The sequence below is a fragment of the Nerophis ophidion genome, linkage group LG27, assembly GCF_033978795.1.
Source record: "Nerophis ophidion isolate RoL-2023_Sa linkage group LG27, RoL_Noph_v1.0, whole genome shotgun sequence".
Classification (NCBI taxonomy): domain Eukaryota; kingdom Metazoa; phylum Chordata; class Actinopteri; order Syngnathiformes; family Syngnathidae; genus Nerophis; species Nerophis ophidion.
In genome coordinates, this window is record NC_084637.1 from 6,085,410 (window position 1) to 6,106,036 (window position 20,627).

At 44.9% G+C, this 20,627-nt stretch overlaps 1 protein-coding gene across 5 annotated transcripts in view; it reads left to right on the forward strand.

The window, feature by feature from the left end:
• The window catches only part of LOC133544269 (nck-associated protein 5-like), a 323,916-nt gene that overhangs the window by 52,727 nt on the left and 250,562 nt on the right, over positions 1–20,627 (forward strand). For all 5 annotated transcript variants that reach the window (XM_061889431.1, XM_061889433.1, XM_061889432.1 and 2 more), the window contains exon 2: positions 12,286–12,359. In XM_061889431.1, coding sequence (XP_061745415.1) covers positions 12,286–12,359 — 74 coding nt within the window. The remainder of the gene's footprint in view (positions 1–12,285; positions 12,360–20,627) is intronic.

Consider the following 20,627-nt stretch of genomic DNA (forward strand, 5'->3'; position numbering starts at 1 on the left):
CCCCAACCGATACAGGCGAGCGGTCCATCCTGGGTCCCGACGAGCGGTCCATCCTGGGTCTCGACTCTGGACAGCCAGTACTTCATCCATGGTCATCGGACCGGACCCCCTCCACAAGGGAGGGGGGGACATAGGAGAAAGAAAAGAAGCGGCGGATCAACTGGTCTAAAAAGGAGGTCTATTTAAAGGCTAGAGTATACAGATGAGTTTTAAGGTGAGACTTAAATGCACCCTTAAGGATCCTGCCGAATGTCTAGAGCTGGTCCACAGTTCCACGACCTGGACGAAAACCACACTGTTCCTCCTGAATCCGAGGTTCGAGTATCCGGCATAGCCTCCTGAATAGACCTTACCGGGAAATCTGATGATGAGGCAATGAAGGAGCATTTTTTTTTTAATTAATAAAGTCTGCCGCAGAGAAGTTGATATCAGAACCAGACACCACTGATCTCCAAGAATGTGTGAAAGATAACGCATCTGGTCTTAATTATGGAAAACAATCTTAACTATGAGAAACAAAAACGCACACGTTAAACTGATGTTTTACGAGCTCAGGACTTTGGAAACACTGCAATTACAGAGCTGTCCCGAACAAAGGTTTCTAAGAAACCTTGCACAAAGTCTGAGTTGAGCAGGTTCAGCCGCGCCTGCACCAGGGGGCCCCGGTAGGCTCGTAGGCCGGGGGCCGCTTTCACTTGCGCTGTAAATAAAGTCTGCCTGAGAGTAGACCACATTGTATCACATACGTAAGCAGTGCTTTAAATCTGGGCTTTAAATACCCTTCACGTGACAACAAGCTCGCAGCATTCCTCGCATTCTTGCACGTGTGCTGAGAAGGATTCGGGTGCCCTGTCATTAGAAGGGGGCTCCTTAATGATAATATCCACTCAGGCAGCTCGACTATGTGTTTGATGTAGCCTGCAAATATGTCTCGTGACCTGGTACTTACTACTGGATAGTAGTGTTGTCCCGATACCAATATTTCGGTACTGGTACTAAAAATATTTTGATATTAATTATTTTCCGTACTTTTTGGATATTTTTCAAAATAAAGAGGACCACACAAAGTTGCATCGCTGGCTTTATTGTGAGAAAAAAAAAATCTTAGGGTACATTAAACATGTTTCTTACTTTTTGATACTTTTCAAAATATAGGGGACCACACAAAGTTGCATCGCTGGCTTTATTGTGACAAAAAAAATCTTTGGGTACATTAAACATGTTTCTTACTTTTTGATGCTTTTCAAAATATAGGGGACCACACAAAGTTGCATCGCTGGCTTTATTGTGACAAAAAAAATCTTTGGGTACATTAAACATGTTTCTTACTTTTTGATACTTTTCAAAATATAGGGGACCACACAAAGTTGCATCGCTGGCTTTATTGTGACAAAAAAAAAATCTTAGGGTACATTAAACATGTTTCTTACTTTTTGATACTTTTCGAAATATAGGGGACCACACAAAGTTGCATCGCTGGCTTTATTGTGACAAAAAAAAATCTTAGGGTACATTAAACATGTTTCTTACTTTTTGATACTTTTCAAAATATAGGGGACCACACAAAGTTGCATCGCTGGCTTTATTGTGACAAAAAAAAATCTTAGGGTACATTAAACATGTTTCTTACTTTTCGATACTTTTCGAAATATAGGGGACCACACAAAGTTGCATCGCTGGCTTTATTGTGACAAAAAAAAATCTTAGGGTACATTAAACATGTTTCTTACTTTTTGATTCTTTTCAAAATATAGGGGACCACACAAAGTTGCATCGCTGGCTTTATTGTGAGAAAAAAAAATCTTAGGGTACATTAAACATGTTTCTTACTTTTTGATACTTTTCAAAATATAGGGGACCACACAAAGTTGCATCGCTGGCTTTATTGTGACAAAAAAAATCTTTGGGTACATTAAAAATATTTCTTACTTTTTGATACTTTTCAAAATATAGGGGACCACACAAAGTTGCATCGCTGGCTTTATTGTGACAAAAAAAATCTTTGGGTACATTAAACATGTTTCTTACTTTTTGATACTTTTCAAAATATAGGGGACCACACAAAGTTGCATCGCTGGCTTTATTGTGACAAAAAAAAATCTTTGGGTACATTAAGCATGTTTCTTACTTTTTGATACTTTTCAAAATATAGGGGACCACACAAAGTTGCATCGCTGGCTTTATTGTGACAAAAAAATCTTTTGGTATATTAAACATGTTTCTTACTTTTTGATACTTTTCAAAATATAGGGGACCACACAAAGTTGCACCGCTGGCTTTAGTGTGACAAAAAAAAACATTTGGGTACATTAAACATGTTTCTTACTTTTTGATACTTTTCAAAATATAGGGGACCACACAAAGTTGCATCGCTGGCTTTATTGTGACAAAAAAAAATCTTTGGGTACATTAAACATGTTTCTTACTTTTTGATACTTTTCAAAATATAGGGGACCACACAAAGTTGCATCGCTGGCTTTATGGTGACAAAAAAAAATCTTAGGGTACATAAAACATGTTTCTTACTTTTTGATACTTTTCAAAATATAGGGGACCACACAAAGTTGCATCGCTGGCTTTATTGTAAGAAAAAAAAATCTTAGGGTACATTAAACATGTTTCTTACTTTTTGATACTTTTCAAAATATAGGGGACCACACAAAGTTGCATCGCTGGCTTTATTGTGACAAAAAAAATCTTTGGGTACATTAAACATGTTTCTTACTTTTTGATACTTTTCAAAATATAGGGGACCACACAAAGTTGCATCGCTGGCTTTATTGTGACAAAAAAAATCTTAGGGTACATTAAACATGTTTCTTACTTTTTGATGCTTTTCAAAATATAGGGGACCACACAAAGTTGCATCGCTGGCTTTATTGTGACAAAAAAAATCTTTGGGTACATTAAACATGTTTCTTACTTTTTGATACTTTTCGAAATATAGATGACCACACAAAGTTGCATCGCTGGCTTTATTGTGACAAAAAAAAATCTTAGGGTACATTAAACATGTTTCTTACTTTTTGATACTTTTCAAAATATAGGGGACCACACAAAGTCGCATCGCTGGCTTTATTGTGACAAAAAAAAATCTTTGGGTACATTAAACATGTTTCTTACTTTTTGATACTTTTCAAAATATAGGGGACCACACAAAGCTGCATCGCTGGCTTTATTGTGACAAAAAAAAATCTTTGGGTACATTAAACATGTTTCTTATTGCAAGTTTGTCCTTAAATAAAATAGTGAACATACAAGACAACTTGTATTTTATTAGTAAGTAAACAAAGAAAGGCTCTTAATTAGTCTGCAGTAACATATTGTGTCATTTTCCATTCTATTATTTTGTCAACATTATTAAGAACAAGTGGTAGTAAGTTCATTATTAATTTACTTGTTCATTTACTGTTGACATCTTCTTACTTTCTCTTTTAAAATGGTCTATCTACACTTTTGTTAAAATGTAATAATCACTTATTCTACTGTTGTTTGGATACTTTACATTAGTTTTGGATGATACCACAAATTTGGGTATCAATCCGATACCAAGTCGTTACAGGATCATACATCGGCATACTTGCCCAGCTTGAGACCTCCGAATTCGGGAGTTAGGGGGTGGTGTATCAAGTATTTCTTATATATATATATATATATATATATATATATATATATATATATATACATATGTGTATATATATATATATATATATATATATATATATATATATACACATGTCCATCCATCATCTTCCGCTTATCCGAGGTCGGGTCGCGGGGGCAACAGCCTAAGCAGGGAAACCCAGACTTCCCTCTCCCCAGCCACTTCGTCTAGCTCTTCCCGGGGGATCCCGAGGCGTTCCCAGGCCAGCCGGGAGACATAGTCTTCCCAACGTGTCCTGGGTCTTCCCCGTGGCCTCCTACCGGTTGGACGTGCCCTAAACACCTCCCTAGGGAGGCGTTCGGGTGGCATCCTGACCAGATGCCCGAACCACCTCATCTGGCTCCTCTCGATGTGAAGGAGCAGCGGCTTTACTTTGAGTTCCTCCCGGATGGCAGAGCTTCTCACCCTATCTCTAAGGGAGAGCCCCGCCACACGGCGGAGGAAACTCATTTCGGCCGCTTGTACCCGTGATCTTATCCTTTCGGTCATGACCCAAAGCTCATGACCATAGGTGAGGATGGGAACGTAGATCGACCGGTAAATTGAGAGCTTTGCCTTCCGGCTCAGCTCCTTCTTCACCACAACGGACCGGTACAACGTCCGCATTACTGAAGACGCCGCACCGATCCGCCTGTTGATCTCACGATCCACTCTTCCCTCACTCGTGAACAAGACTCCTAGGTACTTGAACTCCTCCACTTGGGGCAGGGTCTCCTCCCCAACCCGGAGATGGCACTCCACCCTTTTCCGGGCGAGAACCATGGACTCGGACTTGGAGGTGCTGATTCTCATTCCGGTCGCTTCACACTCGGCTGCGAACCGATCCAGCGAGAGCTGAAGACCCCGGTCAGATGAAGCCATCAGGACCACATCATCTGCAAAAAGCAGAGACCTAATCCTGCGGTTACCAAACCGGAACCCCTCAACGCCTTGACTGCGCCTAGAAATTCTGTCCATAAAAGTTATGAACAGAATCGGTGACAAAGGACAGCCTTGGCGGAGTCCAACCCTCACTGGAAATGTGTTCGACTTACTGCCGGCAATGCGGACCAAGCTCTGGCACTGATCGTACAGGGAACGGACCGCCACAATAAGACAGTCCGATACCCCATACTCTCTGAGCACTCCCCACAGGACTTCCCGAGGGACACGGTCGAATGCCTTCTCCAAGTCCACAAAGCACATGTAGACTGGTTGGGCAAACTCCCATGCACCCTCAAGAACCCTGCCGAGAGTATAGAGCTGGTCCACAGTTCCACGACCAGGACGAAAACCACACTGTTCCTCCTGAATCCGAGGTTCGACTATCCGACGTAGCCTCCTCTCCAGTACACCTGAATAAACCTTACCGGGAAGGCTGAGGAGTGTGATCCCACGATAGTTGGAACACACCCTCCGGTCCCCCTTTTTGAAGAGAGGAACCACCACCCCGGTCTGCCAATCCAGAGGTACCGCCCCCGATGTCCACGCGATGCTGCAAAGTCTTGTCAACCAAGACAGCCCCACAGCATCCAGAGCCTTAAGGAACTCCGGGCGGATCTCGTCCACCCCTGGGGCCTTGCCACCGAGGAGCTTTTTAACTACCTCAGCGACCTCAGCCCCAGAAATAGGAGAGTCCACCACAGATTCCCCAGGCACTGCTTCCTCATAGGAAGACGTGTTGGTGGGATTGAGGAGGTCTTCGAAGTATTCCTTCCACCTGTCCACAACATCCGCAGTCGAGGTCAGCAGAACACCATCCGCACCATACACGATGTTGATAGTGCACTGCTTCCCCTTCCTGAGGCGGCGGACGGTGGTCCAGAATCGCTTCGAAGCCGTCCGGAAGTCGTTTTCCATAGCTTCCCCGAACTCTTCCCATGTCCGAGTTTTTGCCTCCGCGACCGCTGAAGCTGCACACCGCTTGGCCTGTCGGTACCTGTCCACTGCCTCCGGAGTCCTATGAGTCAAAAGGACCCGATAGGACTCCTTCTTCAGCTTGACGGCATCCCTCACCGCTGGTGTCCACCAGGGGGTTTTAGGATTGCCGCCCCGACAGGCACCAACTACCTTGCGGCCACAGCTCCGATCTGCCGCCTCGACAATAGAGGTGCGGAACATGGTCCACTCGGACTCAATGTCCAGCACCTCCCTCGTGACATGTTCAAAGTTCTTCCGGAGGTGGGAATTGAAACTTTGTCTGACAGGAGACTCTGCCAGACGTTCCCAGCAGACCCTCACAATGCGTTTGGGCCTCCCAGGTCTGTCCGGCATCCTCCCCCACCATCGCAGCCAACTCACCACCAGGTGGTGATCGGTAGAAAGCTCCGCCCCTCTCTTCACCCGAGTGTCCATAACATAAGGCCGCAAATCCGATGACACAACTACAAAGTCGATCATGGAACTGCGGCCTAGGGTGTCCTGGTGCCAAGTGCACATATGGACACCCTTATGTTTGAACATGGTGTTCGTTATGGACAAACTGTGACGAGCACAAAAGTCCAATAACAAAACACCACTCGGGTTCAGATCCGGGCGGCCATTCTTCCCAATCACGCCTCTCCAGGTTTCACTGTCGTTGCCAACGTGAGCGTTGAAGTCTCCCAGTAGGACAAGGGAATCGCCCGGGGGAGCACTTTCCAGTACTCCCTCGAGCGTTCCCAAAAAGGGTGGGTACTCTGAACTGCTGTTTGGTGCATAAGCACAAACAACAGTCAGGACCCGTCCCCACACCCGAAGGCGGAGGGAGGCTACCCTTTCGTCCACCGGGTTAAACTCCAACGTACAGGCTTTGAGTCGGGGGGAAACAAGAATTGCCACCCCAGCCCGTCGCCTCTCACTGCCGGCAACGCCAGAGTGGAAGAGGGTCCAATCCCTCTCGAGAGAAGTGGTTCCAGAGCCCTTGCTGTGCGTCGAAGTGAGTCCGACTATATCCAGCCGGAATTTCTCGACTTCGCGCACTAGCTCAGGCTCTTTCCCCCCCAGTGACGTGACGTTCCACGTCCCAAGAGCTAGCTTCTGTAGCCGAGGATCGGACCGCCAAGTGCCCTGCCTTCGGCTGTCGCCCAGCTCACAATGCACCCGACCTCTATGGCCCCTGCTATGGGTGGTGAGCCCATTGGAGGGGTGACCCACGTTGCCTCTTCGGGCTGTGCCCGGCCGGGCCCCATGGGAACAGGCCCGGCCACCAGGCGCTCGCCATCGTGCCCCACCTCCGGGCCTGGCTCCAGAGGGGGGCCCCGGTGACCCGCGTCCGGGCGAGGGAAATCTGGGTCCATGATGTTTCTTCTTCATATAGGTCTTCGAGCTGCTCTTTGTCTGATCCCTCACCTAGAACCTGTTTGCCTTGGGAGACCCTACCAGGGGGCTTTATGCCCCCGGACAACATAGCTCCTAGGATCATTGGGACACGCAAACTCCTCTACCACGATAAGGTTGCAGCTCAGAGAGGAGATATATAACATGTTTCTTACTTTTTGATACTTTTCAAAATATAGGGGACCACACAAAGTTGCATCGCTGGCTTTATGGTGACAAAAAAAAATCTTAGGGTACATAAAACATGTTTCTTACTTTTTGATACTTTTCAAAATATAGGGGACCACACAAAGTTGGTATACACATATACATATACACATGTGTATATGTATATATATATATATATATATATATATATATATATATATATACATATGTGTATATGTATATATGAGTATATGAGTATATCCGTTCGGCTACAGCAGGGGTCGGGAACCTTTTTGGCTGAGAGAGCCATGAAAGCCACATATTTCAAAATGTATTTCCATGAGAGCCATATAATATTTTTCAACACTGAATACAACTAAATGCGTGCATTTTTAAGTAAAACCAACATTTTTCAAGTATAATAAGTCTCTTATTATTTTAAATAACATTGTTATTCTGAAGCTAACCAATAATAAATAAAATGTCATGTCTGTTTTTGTTTGGCCATGTGCTGTTTGTCCTTTGGACTCTTTAAGTTCCTGTTTTTTCCACTCCCTTGTCTGCTTTCCTTGGTTACTCATTTTGTCCACCTGTCTCTGGTGGACAAAATGCTCGCTCACCTGCTTCCCCGAGCACTAATCAGAGGCAGTATTTAAGCTCGTCTTTGCCAGTCAGTCGCCCTGTGCTGACTTGTTTCATGCCTTGCCATAGTTTCGTGCTTCATGCCATGCCAAGTAAGCTATGTTTGATTTATGTTCTTAGTCTGTTTATGCGTTAGCTTTGTTCTTTAGACCAAGTTGTGCCTCCGCTGTGAGCGATTTTTGTTTGTATATTTGTATATTTGTTTGAGCATTTTGTTTTGTTTCCTGTTAATCGGTGGCATACTACTTGCTATATTTAAATGACTTTCAGAATGGGGTAAGCATTGATATTTTGTTCTAACCCCATCAGCAAAAAATGGAGGGAACTCACGGGTAGTTCCTTAAGACTTAGGAGTGCTAAGGGGTCTAGAATCAACAGCATAGCACTCAGCATTGTGGCTTCTTAACATCTGGCCCAAGACCATCGGTTGCTAAAGCCCAAACGAATGTGGCAGTAGTCCTTCAAGACTGCAGGTCTGTGGCTTCTTAACATCTGGCCCAAGACCATCGGTTGCTAAAAACCAAACGAATGTGGCGGCAGTCCTTCAAGACTGCAGGAAGCCCCGAGGGTGGGCCGAATGAAGGTTGAAATCAGGGCACGTAATTGTATGGAATTATTGTTCGTAGTTGTATGTGTAGTGTTCCAGCTAGGTCCATTAATTCATGCGAATAAAGAACTGCAACATCGTGCTTGCATAGTCGTGTACAATATATGTACAAAGGTAATAGTATAGCTCACTATTACAGCCCCAGGAAAGGAACATTTAGAATATTTATAAATAAGCTTTCCAACAATTTTGTAGTATCCTGGAAATGCTTTCTGGGAGTTTGTGGACACGCATTTGAAGTCAAGGCTCCAAGGTTCTTCCACATCAAACTCATCCAAGCAAGTAAGTTGTTTGCTATAAACGACATTAATGACTGCCCAGGAGAGTTGGCCTCTTACAATTTTATAATCATGTTTTTTAGCATGTGTGACTGAATTTTATCTGTTTCATGAATACAATTGAATAATAAGGGACGGCGTGGCGCAGTGGGAGAGTGGCCGTGCGCAACCCGAGGGTCACTGGTTCAAATCCCACCTAGAACCAACCTCGTCACGTCCGTTGTGTCCCGAGCAAGACACTTCACCCTTGCTCCTGATGGTTGCTGGTTGGCGCCTTGCATGGCAGCTCCCTCCATCAGTGTGTGAATGTGTGTGTGAATGTGGAAGTAGCGTCAAAGCGCTTTGAGTACCTTGAAGGTAGAAAAGCCCTATACAAGTACAACCCATTTATCATTTATCAACAACACCCAGAAACGCCGCCGGCTTCGCTGGGCCCGAGCTCATCTAAGATGGACTGATGCAAATTGTAAAAGTGTTCTGAGGTCTGACGAGTCCATATTTCAAATTGTTTTTGATAACTGTGGATGTCGTGTCCTCCGGACCAAAGAGGAAAAGAATCATCCGGATTGTTCTAGGCGCAAAGTGCAAAAGCCAGCATGGGTGATGGTATGGGGGTGTATTAGTGCCCAAGAGCATGGTTAACTTGCACACTTCACCCTTGCTCCTGATGGGTGCTGGTTAGCGCCTTGCATGGCAGCTCCCTCCATCAGTGTGTGAATGTGTGTGTGAATGTGGAAGTAGTGTCAAAGCGCTTTGAGTACCTTGAAGGTAGAAAAGCCCTATACAAGTACAACCCATTTATCATTTATCAACAACACCCAGAAACGCCGCCGGCTTCGCTGGGCCCGAGCTCATCTAAGATGGACTGATGCAAATTGTAAAAGTGTTCTGAGGTCTGACGAGTCCACATTTCAAATTGTTTTTGATAACTGTGGATGTCGTGTCCTCCGGACCAAAGAGGAAAAGAATCATCCGGATTGTTCTAGGCGCAAAGTGCAAAAGCCAGCATGGGTGATGGTATGGGGGTGTATTAGTGCCCAAGAGCATGGTTAACTTGCACACTTCACCCTTGCTCCTGATGGGTGCTGGTTAGCGCCTTGCATGGCAGCTCCCTCCATCAGTGTGTGAATGTGTGTGTGAATGTGGAAGTAGCGTCAAAGCGCTTTGAGTACCTTGAAGGCAGAAAAGCCCTATACAAGTACAACCCATTTATCATTTATCAACAACACCCAGAAACGCCGCCGGCTTCGCTGGGCCCGAGCTCATCTAAGATGGACTGATGCAAATTGTAAAAGTGTTCTGAGGTCTGACGAGTCCACATTTCAAATTGTTTTTGATAACTGTGGATGTCGTGTCCTCCGGACCAAAGAGGAAAAGAATCATCCGGATTGTTCTAGGCGCAAAGTGCAAAAGCCAGCATGGGTGATGGTATGGGGGTGTATTAGTGCCCAAGAGCATGGTTAACTTGCACACTTCACCCTTGCTCCTGATGGGTGCTGGTTAGCGCCTTGCATGGCAGCTCCCTCCATCAGTGTGTGAATGTGTGTGTGAATGTGGAAGTAGCGTCAAAGCGCTTTGAGTACCTTGAAGGCAGAAAAGCCCTATACAAGTACAACCCATTTATCATTTATCAACAACACCCAGAAACGCCGCCGGCTTCGCTGGGCCCGAGCTCATCTAAGATGGACTGATGCAAATTGTAAAAGTGTTCTGAGGTCTGACGAGTCCACATTTCAAATTGTTTTTGATAACTGTGGATGTCGTGTCCTCCGGACCAAAGAGGAAAAGAATCATCCGGATTGTTCTAGGCGCAAAGTGCAAAAGCCAGCATGGGTGATGGTATGGGGGTGTATTAGTGCCCAAGAGCATGGTTAACTTGCACACTTCACCCTTGCTCCTGATGGGTGCTGGTTAGCGCCTTGCATGGCAGCTCCCTCCATCAGTGTGTGAATGTGTGTGTGAATGGGTAAATGTGGAAGTAGTGTCAAAGCGCTTTGAGTACCTTGAAGGTAGAAAAGCCCTATACAAGTACAACCCATTTATCATTTATCAACAACACCCAGAAACGCCACCGGCTTCGCTGGGCCCGAGAGCTCATCTAAGATGGACTGATGCAAATTGTAAAAGTGTTCTGAGGTCTGACGAGTCCACATTTCAAATTGTTTTTGATAACTGTGGATGTCGTGTCCTCCGGACCAAAGAGGAAAAGAATCATCCGGATTGTTCTAGGCGCAAAGTGCAAAGGCCAGCATGGGTGATGGTATGGGGGTGTATTAGTGCCCAAGAGCATGGTTAACTTGCACACTTCACCCTTGCTCCTGATGGGTGCTGGTTAGCGCCTTGCATGGCAGCTCCCTCCATCAGTGTGTGAATGTGTGTGTGAATGTGGAAGTAGCGTCAAAGCGCTTTGAGTACCTTGAAGGCAGAAAAGCCCTATACAAGTACAACCCATTTATCATTTATCAACAACACCCAGAAACGCCGCCGGCTTCGCTGGGCCCGAGCTCATCTAAGATGGACTGATGCAAATTGTAAAAGTGTTCTGAGGTCTGACGAGTCCACATTTCAAATTGTTTTTGATCACTGTGGATGTCGTGTCCTCCGGACCAAAGAGGAAAATAATCAATCAATCAATGTTTATTTACATAGCCCCAAATCACAAATGTCTCAAAGGACTGCACAAATCATTACGACTACAACATCCCCGGAAGAACCCACAAAAGGGCAAGGAAAACTCACACCCAGTGGGCAGGGAGAATTCACATTCAGTGGGACGCCAGCGACAATGCTGACTATGAGAAACCTTGGAGAGGACCTCAGATGTCATCCGGATTGTTCTAGGCGCAAAGTGCAAAAGCCAGCATGGGTGATGGTATGGGGGTGTATTAGTGCCCAAGAGCATGGTTAACTTGCACACTTCACCCTTGCTCCTGATGGGTGCTGGTTAGCGCCTTGCATGGCAGCTCCCTCCATCAGTGTGTGAATGTGTGTGTGAATGGGTAAATGTGGAAGTAGTGTCAAAGCGCTTTGAGTACCTTGAAGGTAGAAAAGCGCTATACAAGTACAACCCATTTATAAGCCTTGCTTATGCACCCGGGCACAGTCATAGAAAAGGGACTTTCCACTAAGTTGTAAGCATATACTTTTTAGTGACAATTAATGGCTAAAACCCCCAATTGAGAGGTGGATTTTCTCCGTCTCGTGTCAATGCAGCGGAACCAGACACATATGATTATAATTTCCCTTAATGGGAATATTCATACACCAGAAATTGTTGACGCACTTCAGTCCATATATAACCAAGACGATACATCATGTAGTGACAAGCCATGTTTGACTAATTCTTGACGTAGGCGGTAAATCATTTAGTGACAGCCTAGAAAGAGATGACATCTGTTTTTTATTGTTGTTTGCTCCATCCCGCTAGTAGCCTTTGCTACGATTGTGCACTTTAACCCGCACATTCCAGAGTAGGAAGTATTCCCAGTTGGCCATCGCACAGTTTCCAACGCAGCTGAGTTGGGTTCTGGAGTTACACACTTGGTTCTGCTTGGCTGCTCTTTATGGGGGCAAACTGATGATCCGTTGTCTGGTGATCAGGGTGCGAGTGGAGATTCTGGTTCAAGTATACTCTGATCTCTTCTTGACAGGAATACATGGATGCCAACCGATGCATTGACGAGCTTCTCAGACAGCTAGAGGGAGAGCGTCGCAACATCAGAAGGTAAGAGCTTCTCTAAACTTCCGGACACATGTACAGCTGAGGGATACGAGCAGCTGCCAGCCGGCCATTCCCAGTCAGAATCAGCAGAACAATGTTGTTGGGTTTTGTGCCCAAGACAAGCTTTGAGAGATGCTTTTTGAGTCAAAGGCACTCTGAACAGTGGCAACAATGGGCGGCGGGGTTAAAGTCGGAGCCCTGTGTAGGGTTGACTTGGGGCTTTCTCATGAGGAGGATTCATTCGGACAATGGGGATGCAACACTGATGGAGATGCCGATCTAATGACCTTGTCCCCTCCTTGCTCTTACCATCCGTCCAGAAGACGAGTGAAACGATTTTTTAAAATACATCGTCCTTTTGAAAGAGGCTTCTCTCCATCTCAATGGAGCTGCATTTCCCTGGCTCGAAGTAATTTTCCCCCTGAGTGGGCAGAGAGGTGCCGGGGGGTAGAACACAGAGGGTGAGAGGTCCAAGGATAGGTGGGGGGGTGGATGACCACTGACCATCCCATTGACTAAGCTTGGCAGCCTTTAATAAACGAGATGTGTAGAGGAATTACCCGTCTGGCTAAGTCATCTGCACCCCCTTTTTTTAGACAGAAGAGAATCATGGTCAGTGACCTAATGGCCTCTTAGCATGGCCTCGATAACCTCGCAGGGTCCTGATGTGTTTCTAGGAGGCCGTGAACTTTGTCACGGCCTTAGTTTGCTCTGAAACCTAATCATATCATTTCCTCAGGATAATTGCGCCCTGACAAAGACGACGATTACAATACAAAGTCAAAAGGCGTGTTCGGGTTTCCCTTGTCCATTCAGAGCAAGATTTACCGCATTTTGTTTGATCCCTTCATTGAGCAGCTCTTGGCGGTGTGGTGACGTTGCTCACTCGACCCCAGAAAACGCCACACATGCATCTGATAAAGCGCTCGCATTCCATCCATCCATCCATCCATCATCTTCCGCTTATCCGAGGTCGGGTCGCGGGGGCAACAGCCTAAGCAGGGAAACCCAGACTTCCCTCTCCCCAGCCACTTCGTCTAGCTCTTCCCGGGGGATCCCGAGGCGTTCCCAGGCCAGCCGGGAGACATAGTCTTCCCAACGTGTCCTGGGTCTTCCCCGTGGCCTCCTACCGGTTGGACGTGCCCTAAACACCTCCCTAGGGAGGCGTTCGGGTGGCATCCTGACCAGATGCCCGAACCACCTCATCTGGCTCCTCTCGATGTGAAGGAGCAGCGGCTTTACTTTGAGTTCCTCCCGGATGGCAGAGCTTCTCACCCTATCTCTAAGGGAGAGCCCCGCCACACGGCGGAGGAAACTCATTTTGGCCGCTTGTACCCGTGATCTTATCCTTTCGGTCATGACCCAAAGCTCATGACCATAGGTGAGGATGGGAACGTAGATCGACCGGTAAATTGAGAGCTTTGCCTTCCGGCTCAGCTCCTTCTTCACCACAACGGACCGGTACAACGTCCGCATTACTGAAGACGCCGCACCGATCCGCCTGTCGATCTCACGATCCACTCTTCCCTCACTCGTGAACAAGACTCCTAGGTACTTGAACTCCTCCACTTGGGGCAGGGTCTCCTCCCCAACCCGGAGATGGCACTCCACCCTTTTCCGGGCGAGAACCATGGACTCGCACTTGGAGGTGCTGATTCTCATTCCGGTCGCTTCACACTCGGCTGCGAACCGATCCAGCGAGAGCTGAAGATCCCGGTCAGATGAAGCCATCAGGACCACATCATCTGCAAAAAGCAGAGACCTAATCCTGCGGTTACCAAACCGGAACCCCTCAACGCCTTGACTGCGCCTAGAAATTCTGTCCATAAAAGTTATGAACAGAATCGGTGACAAAGGACAGCCTTGGCGGAGTCCAACCCTCACTGGAAATGTGTTCGACTTACTGCCGGCAATGCGGACCAAGCTCTGGCACTGATCATACAGGGAGCGGACCGCCACAATCAGACAGTCCGGTACCCCATACTCTCTGAGCACTCCCCACAGGACTTCCCGAGGGACACGGTCGAATGCATTCCTCCAGTCCCATTTTGTGACGCGATAAAGCCGAAGCCACCTGTCGGTGTACTGAAGTATGTGGTATTCTCGAACTGAGAACGTTCAGAGATCTAACCCTGAGTATTGCTCAGGCTCAGACATCAAAGGACTGCAGATCGAAGAAAGCGCTTTCTGTTCGTGAAAAGGGTTGATCATCAAAATAAATATAATCCTCACCCAAAACATTGTCGGGGTCCTCGACTTGGGTTTAATTACCATAGACAAGATGCTGATATGCTGAATTGGTGTTTCCAGGACTTGTTAAACAAGCCATTAGGCCTCACCTGCCATTTTATTCCGCCTGTTGGAGCAGATGGCATCTCATTAGTGGCCCCTCACATACCTTCAGAGGACAGCGAGGGGGTGAGGAAGGGGATGTGGAGGCCCCTTTTTAAAGTGACCCCAACCTAAAGAACATTAGCGACGGCATCAATTACCCATTGTCATGTGCTTGAAGCAGCAGCCCTCGCGGAACAGGCCAGATAGAACGTGGAGGTGAGGTCCGATGTGTGTTTTTTTACGGGTCATGGATGCTGTGTCAAATTACTTTTTTTCCTCTTGCTGTGCAAAATCAGTTCCTTCGTGCTGGTGCAAACAGTAGCAGCCGGACCACAAAAAATAAGTGGATATTGCTTCTCTTATTTCAGTGCTAAATGTAGCAAATTAGCTTTGGACAGTATCCAGATGTTACGCTTGTCGTTTGTATTTGTTTTACCTGCACGGATGATAGTGAGCATTTAGCTCAAATGCTACAGTTTAAACAACAAGAGCTTGAAGGTGATTTTGCGGAACTATCGGCTTGTAGGGAAACCGCATTTTGCTCTTTTATTACACAACTTTTACATGTACTGGTGAAGAAGGAGCTGAGCCGGAAGGCAAAGCTCTCAATTTACCGGTCCATTTACGTTCCCATCCTCATCTATGGTCATGAGCTTTGGGTCATGACCGAAAGGACAAGATCACGGGTACAAGCGGCCGAAATGAGTTCCCCCTGCCTTAGAGATAGGGTGAGAAGCTCTGCCATCCGGGAGGAACTCAAAGTAAAGCCGCTGCTCCTTCACATCGAGAGGACCCAGATGAGGTGGTTCGGGTATCTGGTCAGGATGCCACCCGAACGCCTCCCTAGGGAGGTGTTTAAGGCACGTCCAACCGGTAGGAGGCCACGGGGAAGACCCAGGACACGTTGGGAAGACTATGTCTACCGGCTGGCCTGGGAACGCCTCGGGATCCCCCGGGAAGAGCTTGACGAAGTGGCTGGGGAGAGGGAAGTCTGGGTTTCCCTGCTTAGGCTGTTGCCCCCGCGACCCGACCTTGGATAAGCGTAAGAAGGTTGTAACAATAGTCTGACATAGCGTGTTAATTTTTGCTTGAGTTGTGTGGAAGTATGTACGTAAAGAGGCAGAATGACGCAAATCAGACTTTTATTGGCATCCAGACTAGAGATGTCCGATAATGGCTTTTTTGCCGATATCCGATATTACGATATTATTCAACTCTTTTAATTACCGATACCGATATATACAGTCGTGGAATGAACACATTATTATGCCTGATTTTGTTGTGATGCCCCGCTGGATGCATTATACAATGTAACAAAGTTTTCCAAAATAAATCAACTCAAGTTCTGGAAAAAGCATGCCAACATGGCACTACCATATTTATCATTGAAGTCACAAAGTGCATTATTTTTTTTTAACAGGCCTCAAAAGAGCAGCTTTGAATTTGAAATTTGAGGAGGTTGATATGGGCGGGGTTTCTAGGGGGTAGCGGGGCTGTATATTGTAGCGTTCCGGAAGACTTAGTGCTGCAAGGGGTTCTGGGAATGTTGTGTTACGGTGCGGATGTTCTCCCGAAATGTGTTTGTCATTGTTGTTTGGTGTGGGTTCACAGTGTGGCGCATATTTGTAACAGTGTTAAAGTTGTTTGTATAGCCCCCCTCAGTGTGACCTGATTTTCTAATTAATTTTCTACCACTTGTCCTTAATAATGTTGACAAAATAATAGGTAGATAAATGACACAATATGTTACGCTGGATGCATTATACAATGTAACAAAAATTTCCAAAATAAATCAACTCAAGTTCTGGAAAAAGCATGCAAACATGGCACTACCATATTTATTATTGAAGTCACAAAGTGCATTATTTTTTGAACATGCCTCAAAACAGCAGCTTAGAATTTGAGGATGTTGATGTGGGCGGGGTTTCTAGGGGGTAGCGGGGGTGTATATTGTAGCGTCCCGGAAGACTTAGTGCTGCAAGGGGTTCTGGGAATGTTGTGTTACGGTGCGGATGTTCTCCCGAAATGTGTTTGTCGTTCTTGTTTGGTGTGGGTTCACAGTGTGGCGCATATTTGTAACAGTGTTAAAGTTGTTTATATAGCCCCCCTCAGTGTGACCTGATTTTCTAATACATTTTTTACCACTTGTCCTTAATAATGTTGACAAAATAATAGGTGGATAAATGACACAATATGTTACGCTGGATGCATTATACAATGTAACAAAGTTTTCCAAAATAAATCAACCCAAGTTCTGGAAAAAAATGCCAACATGGCACTACCATATTTATTATTGAAGTCACAAAGTGCATTATTTTTTTTGATCATGCCTCAAAACAGCAGCTTAGAATTTGAGGATGTTGATGTGGGCGGGGTTTCTAGGGGGGTAGCTGGGGTGTATATTGTAGCGTCCCGGAAGACTTAGTGCTGCAAGGGGTTCTGGGAATGTTGTGTTACGGTGCGGATGTTCTCCCGAAATGTGTTTGTCGTTCTTGTTTGGTGTGGGTTCACAGTGTGGCGCATATTTGTAACAGTGTTAAAGTTGTTTGTATAGCCCCGCTCAGTGTGACCTGATTTTCTAATTAATTTTCTACCACTTGTCCTTAATAATGTTGACAAAATAATAGGTAGATAAATGACACAATATGTTACGCTGGATGCATTACACAATGTAACAAAGTTTTCCAAAATAAATCAACTCAAGTTCTGGAAAAAGCCTGCCAACATGGCACTACCATATTTATTATTGAAGTCACAAAGTGCATTATTTTTTTTAACATGCCTCAAAACAGCAGCTTAGAATTTGAGGATGTTGATGTGTGCGGGGTTTCTAGGGGGTAGCGGGGGTGTATATTGTAGCGACCCGGAAGACTTAGTGCTGCAAGGGGTTCTGGGAATGTTGTGTTACGGTGCGGATGTTCTCCCGAAATGTGTTTGTCGTTCTTGTTTGGTGTGGGTTCACAGTGTGGCGCATATTTGTAACAGTGTTAAAGTTGTTTGTATAGCCCCCCTCAGTGTGACCTGATTTTCTAATTAATTTTCTACCACTTGTCCTTAATAATGTTGACAAAATAATAGGTAGATAAATGACACAATATGTTACGCTGGATGCATTATACAATGTAACAAAAATTTCCGAAATAAATAAATTCAAGTCCTGGAAAAAGCATGCAACATGGCCCTACCATATTTATTATTGAAGTCACAAAGTGCATTATTCTAGGGGGTAGCGGGGGTGTATATTGTAGTGTCCTGGAAGACTTAGTGCTGCAAGGGGTTCTGGGAATGTTGTGTTGTTGTGTTACGGTGCGGATGTTCTCCCGAAATGTGTTTGTCGTTCTTGTTTGGTGTGGGTTCACAGTGTGGCGCATATTTGTAACAGTGTTAAAGTTGTTTCTATAGCCCCCCTCAGCGTGACCTGATTTTCTAATTAATTAATACATTTTCTACCACTTGTCCTTAATAATATTGACAAAATAATAGGTAGATAAATGGCACAATATGTTACTGCATATGTCAGCAGACTAATTAGGAGCCTTTGTTTGCTTACTTACTACTAAAAGACAAGTTGTTCTATTTTATTTAAAGACAAATTTGCAATAACAAACATATTTTTAATGTACCCTAAGATTTTTTTGTTAAAATACAGCTAATAGTGCAATTCTTTGTGGTCCCCATTATATAGAAATACCGAAAAGTATCAAAATAATAGTAGCTGCTAGTAATTGTTTTGCACATTCTCCGTGATGAGTATGATTTGCTGTGATTTCTATAATATATTAGTGAATTTATCGCTTATTTTTAATGTTATTTAAATAATTGAAGCATTTTAATTAGAATTTTCTTCAACCTGCATGCCACAAAATGATGTAAAAAAAAAATAAAAAATCCTGGCTTGTTTATTGATTTGGCATTGATATCAGGCAATACTCAAATATAGCCCTCAATATTAATTTAAATTTACCAATTTTAGACCGGAATGGCAAAGTGATTTAGAAAAAAAATAGCTCTAAATGTGGCAGTCTTTGAAAAAAAAAAAAAAAGTCCTTCAACACCAACCACAAAAAAGACCGCATTAGGAATTCTGAGCTGAAAAACAGCGTTATTAATCAGGACCTTGCTGATGTATACTATAAGGCACATCAGGCCGGCGAGACGCTCTGAGCCAGATGAAAGAGCCTAATCCCCCGTCCAAGTATTTGTCTGTTCTGCCCATGTGGAGGCGGGTAGACTTCAGTCTGCCCGTCCGCCGTCTCGCTTGGGTCAAAGCCGTGTATTATACAACTTTAATTGGATAAGTTGACCGGTAGAAAGCAATAATTTGATCACGCTAAGCCCCAAAGAGATCTGACACATTCCCCCGAGTGTATTTGTGTGCCCTCTGCAGTCAACGACTTCCCCTAATCCAGCTATTAGAGGTCACTTTGTGGCGTCCAGATGTGAAATTACCTCGAAACCTCCAAAGTGGGCAAATAATTAAATCTGCAAAAGTTTTTTTTTAGAACCAAAATATTGCGTACTCCAGTAGTACTGATAGGCTGTTATTCTGCATAGCAGCAAGTTGTAAATATGTGGAGTGTCTGGCCTTCTAGCAGTTCATCTCAATGCCTGGATGGGTTTTTTAGAGCCTATGAGAGGTTAATCAAGTAGCCTAATGGAGCTGTTTACTGGTGCGCCCTGAAGGTCAAAGACAAATGGGAGTACTTCACTTAAAAAAGAACATTATCACAATTTCAAAAGGGTTAAAACAATAAAAATCAGTTCCCAGTGGCTTGTTGTATTTTTTGAAATTTTTTTCAAAATTTTACCGGTCTCGGAATAACCCTAAAAAAAGCTTTAAAGTGCCTTATTTTCGCTATCTTTGAAACCACTATCCATTTCCCTGTGACGTCACACAGTGCTGCCAATGTAAACAAACAATGGGAATACCACAGCAAGATATAGCGACGTTAGCTCGGATTCAAACTCGGATTTCAGCGACTTAAGCGATTCAACAGATTACGCATGTATTGAAACGGATGGTTGGAGTATGAAAGTATTGAAGAAGAAACTGAAGCTATTGAGCGAATAGCTATTGACGCTATTCATAGCCATAGCATGGCCGAATAGCTGCGTTAGCATCGCCGGTAAAATGTGCGGACCAAACAATCGGGACTTTCGCATCTTTTGACACTGGAGCAACTTAAATCCGTCGATTGGTAAGTGTTTGTTTCGCATTAAATGTGGGTGGAAGGAAACGTAATATAGTTGCAAATGCATCTACAGGTTATCCACACATCTCTGTGCCATGTCTGCTTTAGCACCGCCGGTAAATAGCATGTTAGCATGGATTAGCGTAGCATGTTAGCATCGATTAGCTGGCAGTCAACATCAACAAAACTCACCTTTGTGATTTCGTTGACTTTATAGTTGCAAATGCATCTGCAGGTTATCCATACATCTCTGTACCATGTCTGCTTTAGCACCGCTGGTAAATAGCATGTTAGCGTCGATTAGCGTAGCATGTTAGCATCGATTAGCTGGTAGTCAACATCAACAAAACTCACTTTTGTGATTTCGTTGACTATCGTTGCAAATGCATCTGCAGGTTATCCATACATCTCTGTGCCATGTCTGCTTTAGCACCGCCGGTAAATAGCATGTTAGCGTCGATTAGCGTAGCATGTTAGCATCGATTAGTTGGCAGTCAACATCAACAAAACTCACCTTTGTGATTTCGTTGACTATCGTTGCAAATGCATCTGCAGGTTATCCATACATCTCTGTGCCATGTCTGCTTTAGCACCGCCGGTAAATAGCATGTTAGCGTCGATTAGCGTAGCATGTTAGCATCGATTAGTTGGCAGTCAACATCAACAAAACTCACCTTTGTGATTTCGTTGACTTTATCCTTGCAAATGCATCTGCAGGTTATCCATACATCTCTGTGCCATGTCT